Source organism: Vigna umbellata, chromosome 2 (assembly GCF_029865625.1).
Source record: "Vigna umbellata cultivar VRB3 chromosome 2, Vumbellata_1.0, whole genome shotgun sequence".
Classification (NCBI taxonomy): Eukaryota; Viridiplantae; Streptophyta; class Magnoliopsida; order Fabales; family Fabaceae; genus Vigna; species Vigna umbellata.
Genome location: NC_142166.1, coordinates 37488294 through 37495164, shown reverse-complemented (window position 1 = coordinate 37495164; position 6871 = coordinate 37488294). Strand labels below are relative to the sequence as shown.

Sequence of the window (6871 nt, the reverse complement as noted above, 5' to 3'; positions counted from 1 at the left end):
TTTTAAACCTTTGAAGTAAATTATTAAAAAAGAATAATAATAATAATATTAAGTTGTGTAACTTTTTTATTACAATATATATTTTAAACTTTTGAAATAAATTATTAAATAAAATATTTTAATTTATTATGTTATAAATATAATTTAATACGGAATTATATCTACGTGTCATTAATTCTAATTTTTATTATATAATATCAATTTAACTTTTGCATTTGATTCTGTGAACAAAACTCAAATTAGACAATTTATTATAAATAATCGAATCTACTACCATTCAAACTAGTGTTTTTTTTAGTATTTTTGTACATCTTATAATATAATAATTTTTTAATATTCATAAAAAAAATTGTAAAGTTTGTTGTTTAATTTTTTTTTTCTTTACATTACTGTACTACAAACATCTCCAATTTCCTTGACTCTAATTTCCTCACCCTATCTCTTACTTACCCTTTTTCTTTCAATCTTTGTTGAAGGTCAAAAATAAGTTTTCATTCCCAATTTGCACACTCTCTTAGCTCGTCACAATCTTTGTTTAAGGCGAAAAATATGTATTCATTCTTATCCTGAAGATGAAAAACAGGTATTCATTTTTTCATTCTCAACATTACCATTCTCTCTTGTCGTACCTTCATTCTTTATTGAAAACCTGAAGTCCAACAGCACCCAAACTCAAAGTAGCTTTTACCATCCCACTGTCACTTGCATCTGCAACTAGCTGCAAGGCACATCGTTAATGTTCATCCTCAACCAAAATTGAAATACCCATAATTCCTACTTACATTACTCGTAACGACATTATTGTTCACTGAATTATTTTCTCATCATTCAAATTATTTCACCCTTCTAAGTTGTTTTAAAACAGTAGATCTTAATTTGTGTTTCAACAAAAAATACATAATCCATGTGCTGATTATAGAAGGCATATTCAGAAATATTTAACATCAACTCAGCAATACACCATTGTTCAAACTTGTGATTTTGATTTGTTAAATGAGGTAGCATCGTGTAATAGAAACCCGTATTCAGAGGTAGAAGCCCCCTCCCAAATTTCGGGCTTGATTAATAAAAACCTTGTGATTTACTAACTCAAATTAATAGATGAGATCAACTAGGAAAACAGCATCTAGGGGTAGCCAACAATTGCTCCCATGCACTAGCTAAAAAGACTAACAAAACTAAAGAAGCTCTCTTAGTACAACATTTACACGGAGATGCTTCTCTCGTTGAAAATTTCAATCCTTGGCCACAACAATCTTGTAAACACATGGAAATCCAATCAGTGCATGGAACAAAATGCTTCAGGCACTAAATCATTCTTCCCTTTAGTCTAACCAGCTTTCGGAATTTCAGTAGTTTAAGGGCCGTCTTCTTGTGCTGTTAAAACAAAAAGAAAATATCGATTTAATTTTTTTTTCATTTACAAATCATGGGTGTTTTCTCTTAAAAAATCATGACAAAAGCAATTGCATTCACGAGAATAAAAATCACGTCTGACACATAAGGACTTACTGCTCAAAATGAACCCTTGCAGCAAGCTCTGGGCTCTCTCTGCCTGCTCTGGAGTTCCAGATATCTGAATAATCTTCTGCGTCACGTCTGGTCTATCCTCTACTAGGGTTACATTGGCTCCTGATAACTGTTACCACAAAAACATTAGTGAATATAAATTATTTATTTCTAGAATAAAATTATAACAATTTCTATAATCTAAATCAAAGAAATATCGGGTCATTTGTTTTTCATTCTTGAAGCTAAATAATAAAATAAATCTAGCATGATCAAGATACAATCTACAAGTCAAGCGAAAAAAATCCTTTCATTGTTGTTCTATGAGTAATTAATTAAATTGCTAGTTCTTTTGTTTTTAATTTGGTTTGGGAGAGTGGAGAGCTACTCAATTATAAAAAGTAAACATGGACACAAAAGTAAACAACTTGGAATAGGTATGCTTTCTCTAGCACTTCACAATCCAAATATCAAAGTAAGGTACTAAAAGATCAAATCAACACACCTCACTTATTTGGGAAAGCTTGCTTTTGGATTTTGCTATAAGCTTTGGTACTGCGTACTCTGGTATAACAACTTCAAGTGTACTCCTTGTGACGAGAGGCACAGCAATCCTAACCAGAAGGTGGGAACATAAAACATTAGAGAGGCACAAGACACAGTACCACGTCCTATTGTAAAATTAGGAAAAACCAGTTACCTATTTAAACCACTAAGCACATCATCGCGGCGATCACTTTCTTTCTGCTTTCCTATCTCAGTGCTAGATCCTCCAGTTTCCTTTCGTCAAAAAATAGAAAAAACATTAAAACTTCCTTTTTTTTCTTCAAATAGAAAACAACATTCTTTATACAGTAGCTATTGAAGCCATAACTTTAATTATATGGTTTGGCCACCGAAAATTGAGAACACCTGAGATACAAGACTATACTTAAATAGCCATTCAAAAATAAAAATAAAAATAAAAAATTGCTTGATCGATGGATAACATATGTTCCAAAAATAACTTGCTCTATATCAACAGTATCAGACAAATTCCATTTTTATGATACAACATAACTCCTTATGATAGGAACGTAGGTATTATGGAGTGGTTAAGTCCAACATTTAGTAAGGAATACTCAGTGGAATATTAAGTTTTTGGTTCACACCCCTTAATAGCTAGCTTTTGAAGGTAGAGTCTCCAAGTCCTTGAGTGCTTATCAATTGGTATCATAACTGATTTCAGTTTCTAACTACCTTAGGAAGATTATGATCAATGGGAGAGTATAGTGAAGTGTCATTGAATAAAGTGTCCTCAAGTAAAAGTAGCTGAGAAGTCAACTCTTAGAAAGAGTTCATTAATAGGGAATTTAGTATTATACGAAGCCTAACTCTCACATCAAGTAGTATTGTTGCTTAGAAAAGTGTTTAAGTATACGGTTCTTCCCCTTAATATTTAGCTTTTGAGGGTGGGTTTTCAAGGTCGTAACAGTAAAAAAATATACAGTATGAGAACAGAACCTCATCCCCATTCCAAACAAAGAAAAAGGGTATACCACCCATGAAAAAAATTCCCATTACTGATTAAAATAAGAAATTTTCATGGGACAAAGAAAAAATAACTTTTTTAATTCCTGTGCTCAAAAGTTATTATCAGAGAAGACAAGAAACATAAAATAAAAATGCTAATCATTTAAATAACAGTTAAATAAAGATGATGGGCAATATATTGAAGATAATATGGCAATTTTCATTGCATCAAAGAATACCTTTAATGGAAGGGCTGCGGCAACAGTTTGCATATTTTGATAGGTCGTGAGAGTTTCAGTAACTGGAACTAAATTATTGGAAGAAGATGCTTCCTCACCAGGCAATGAAACTTGTGGTACTATGTCCCTTTGAAAGAAATCCCTGTACAAGTAACTTCTTAATCTTGATGTCACCTCCACAACAGCATCTCGGGCTGCTTTAATCTCTCCTACAATCTGTAATGCCAATAAAGAAGCAATTGAGAAACAGAGAAAGCAGATTTTGAGTGTCCAGGTCTTTGTTTTAACATTACAGAACAGGAATGTAAGGCTTTGGATCCTCGCTATACTGGGTGCATGAGGCTTCTGCCTAATCGGGGGTCATGGGAGGGAGGGTAAACATGTCCACAGTGTTACCCCACAAGTGAAGAGGCTTAAGTCACGGGACGATAAGCCTACCATTGTGTCCAAGCTCACTCTCATCTGGATCCTCTCTATATCATGTATAGGAGAATTATTTTAATAATGAAACAGGACCTTCTTTAGTTTGTAATTTTTTTGTAAAGTAGTACACATACACCCAGTATGATGCTTTGAGGAATAACATCTATCATCGTTATTAAGTTATACATTTATCATTAACACTTATAGACTACATTTATCAAAGGAATCTGATAGAATATATCAGCCAGCTGTGGGATAAATGACAAACCTGTACAAGTTCATCGGTTTTTGCAACACAGGGAGGTAGCTCGTCTCTGGGCAAAATTTGAATATTAGCACCAGTCAACCTCCTTATTTCTGAAAGGGAAGCATCCTTTCCGTCTAAGCATTCAATTTCACTGGATGGGACAACAAGCCTGGTGGTTATAGTATTGTCTTTATCTAGAATAAGATCGACAATGCGGGTTTGTATATGTAACAAAGCTTCTTGAGCTGGGAACAGCTCATCATCAGGACCCTTGAGTACATAATTAGAAACAATTAGAATTTTAAACATGTGAAATATCATATCTAAGCGGTAATATGTCAACTTGCACCAAAAAAAGTATTGAAGTTAAGCAGGGAAAGCATTGTGCCTAGAAAACTTGCAACCTGAAATAGTCATCTAAAAAAAATAAGGGAAGAAAAGTACCTCCTCTGAAGTAATGATAACTATCTGTTCATCCGAACCACCAACAGGATCAGTGACCTTAACATCTACACCAACCTCATTCTGAAGGAACTCTACAATTCCTCCTGATTCCCCAATTATACGATCAACTCTCTCAACTGGACAGAGTACACGGAAAACCAGTTCCTCCCCATAGTAGCCCTGCACGTCATCGGCAACAGGAGCAGCCCCAGGCTCCATTAAATAATTCATTGCAGAGTGACTATTGTTTCTGCTAGTTGTATTAGAACCTCGTGATCCAAAAGTGGCCCCATCCACAGATGATCTACGAGATCCACTAGTCACATGAGGAATATAATCATTGTCGGGAGAGAAAAATCGCTCTGGTGAATGTACACGTCCATGGAAATGACTACGGTCCCGGTGCTGACTCTCCCTCAACCGTGATGATATATTAGCTATAGCCTCCTTTACAGCATTTACATCACCTACTACCTACAGAAAACATCACATAATTGGCAAACCTTCAGTCCATATACTTTTAAAATGTGTAAATTTCCAGATGAATCACACATTTCTATAGAATGGCCAAGCAAAATCATACATCTCCCTATTTCTCATATCAGCATCATGAATGAAAGCAGTATAAAAGATGTTATCTTTAAATAGGCATTGTAATGCCTGCTTTCTATTTCAATAAACAAACTAAATTCACGCAAGTATCAACCAATAAATGCATACTCGATCTACCAAGTTCAACAAGATCATCACAGAAGCACAGGATCCACTACTAAATCAAAACAGATTACTAAAAAACTTGGGTGAATGCAGCAAAAATCCAATGATCCAACATAGAATAAACTCAAAACCCACAATGCAAAGAAAATTTGCTTTGAACCCCAACATCATTTCCTTTCCAGCATTTTGGGTGAAACTTGAAAGTAACCTTAAAAAAGGACAACTTCCAAAGCACTTGAAGCCTCAGCCAAAAGTCAGTTACAATCGATGATTTATTACGTTAGTTAATTAGTTTAAGCGAAGCTGATAATGAAGGGGTAAATATGCAAAGAGTGAAACTGAAAAAAAAAAGTCATTAATATCTTCGGTTCTTGAATTTTAATTAGTATCCTCCAAATTCAGCAAGGGTGGATGAGAGTAACTTGCTCCCTCACAGTCCAAACCGATGTTCAACAAAATTAATGAAGGAGGTTTCGTTTGTCTTTAGAACTCAGCATATCATGCATGCAATTTAAGTATGAGATGAAAAACAGTCCAAGCTTATTTTTTTCTGGTTGGGCACCTGAACAATCTCTTCAGACATGGAAACACAACGGGGAAGGTTGTGATCTCTAGGGAGTATCCTAATCTGGGTCTTGGTTTCCATCCTCATTTGTTCAATAATCTTCCCTCCCTTTCCCAATAAACACCCCACATGCATTCTCGACACCACCAGCCTCGTCGCCACGCGGTCTCTCCCGCCGCCGCCCCTCCCGCCGTACTCTTCCTCCTCTTCCGCCACCCCGAACGCCGCGTCGCTTTCCAGAATCCGCTCGTGGATCAGCAGCAGCGCCTCCTGCGCCGGCGAGAACGTTGGCATTCTCCCCTCGGGGTCTCGCCGGCGCGTGTCTGAAATCTCAATGATCCGCTCCTCATCCCCCGGCATGAGCTCGTGCACGTTGATCCACGCGCCGGTGTGCTGTCTTATGGACTTTATAATGCTGCCGGACTTTCCTATCACACCGCCGGCCTTCATATCGTGGCACAGAATGCGGTAGCTGGTTGTGACGCTGAGCTGCGAGTCCTGTGCCTTTGCATGACGGGCGCCTCCGCCGCGGTGGCGGTGGTTCCCGGCACCGGCGCTGTAGTGGTGGTTATAGCGCGGCCTGGTCCTGGCCACGGTCTCAGAATCATAGTCTTGGTCATAGTAGTAGTTCCTCTTAGATCTAGAACGTTCCATGGTGTTTGATTGGGTTTTCTCGGAGTTCGAAAGTAGAAATTCAAAGTTGTTTATGGCTGCGCACGCTTATCCGCGGCGGCAGCGCGGTGAATCTAAATCAACACAATCCAGTTGGCATTGTTGTCAAGAAAAATATGGGATTACAGAAATTTTGTTGACTTATTTGATTTTCTAAACTCCATGGCAAACCCTAGAAACAACCTCCAGTATCTTTCCTTTGCACACTCCAGCAGCAACGTGAGCCAAGTGAGTTACTGCTTTTTTATATATATGTGCTATTATTAATATTATAATTATTAAATAATAATAATACTAATATTGGTTTATTGTTATTATATAAATATATATATATACCTAAAAAACTAGTATGCCATCGCTGCCACTCAACTCGACAGTCAAGCTTCAACTCCCAACTGTTCAAGATAAATGTATAAACAAACTTACTTTTAAATATTTGTATATGAAATGTTTTATCAACTAATCAGATACTGCTTAATACGTGATTTTAATATAATTAACTTCTATATATAATATTTAAATAAACTTTTTTTATGATTTAAT

The 6871-nt window shown here is 36.3% G+C and overlaps 1 protein-coding gene across 1 annotated transcript; it reads right to left on the bottom strand.

Annotated features, from left to right (window-relative positions):
• Window positions 1–963: 963 nt before the first annotated feature.
• LOC148203928 (RNA-binding KH domain-containing protein RCF3-like) lies at window positions 964–6543 on the bottom strand. Its single transcript, XM_088106694.1, has 8 exons — window positions 5654–6543; window positions 4375–4848; window positions 3952–4200; window positions 3261–3476; window positions 2210–2289; window positions 2015–2123; window positions 1513–1639; window positions 964–1377 (listed from the first exon to the last, which is right to left on the bottom strand). The coding sequence occupies exons 1-8, from the start codon at window positions 6308–6310 to the stop codon at window positions 1358–1360; spliced, it is 1932 nt and encodes a 643-aa protein (XP_087962820.1). The 5' UTR covers window positions 6311–6543; the 3' UTR covers window positions 964–1357.
• Window positions 6544–6871: the final 328 nt, after the last annotated feature.

Coding starts and splice junctions, on each gene's coding strand:
- LOC148203928 (XM_088106694.1), bottom strand. CDS start 6,310: ATGGAACGTTCTAGATCTAAGAGGAACTACTACTATGACCAAGACTAT. Junction 2,290..3,260: donor CCGCAGCCCTTCCATTAAAG/GTATTCTTTGAT, acceptor TTTTGACGAAAG/GAAACTGGAGGATCTAGCAC. Junction 1,378..1,512: donor GCAAGGGTTCATTTTGAGCA/GTAAGTCCTTAT, acceptor TTGTTTTAACAG/CACAAGAAGACGGCCCTTAA.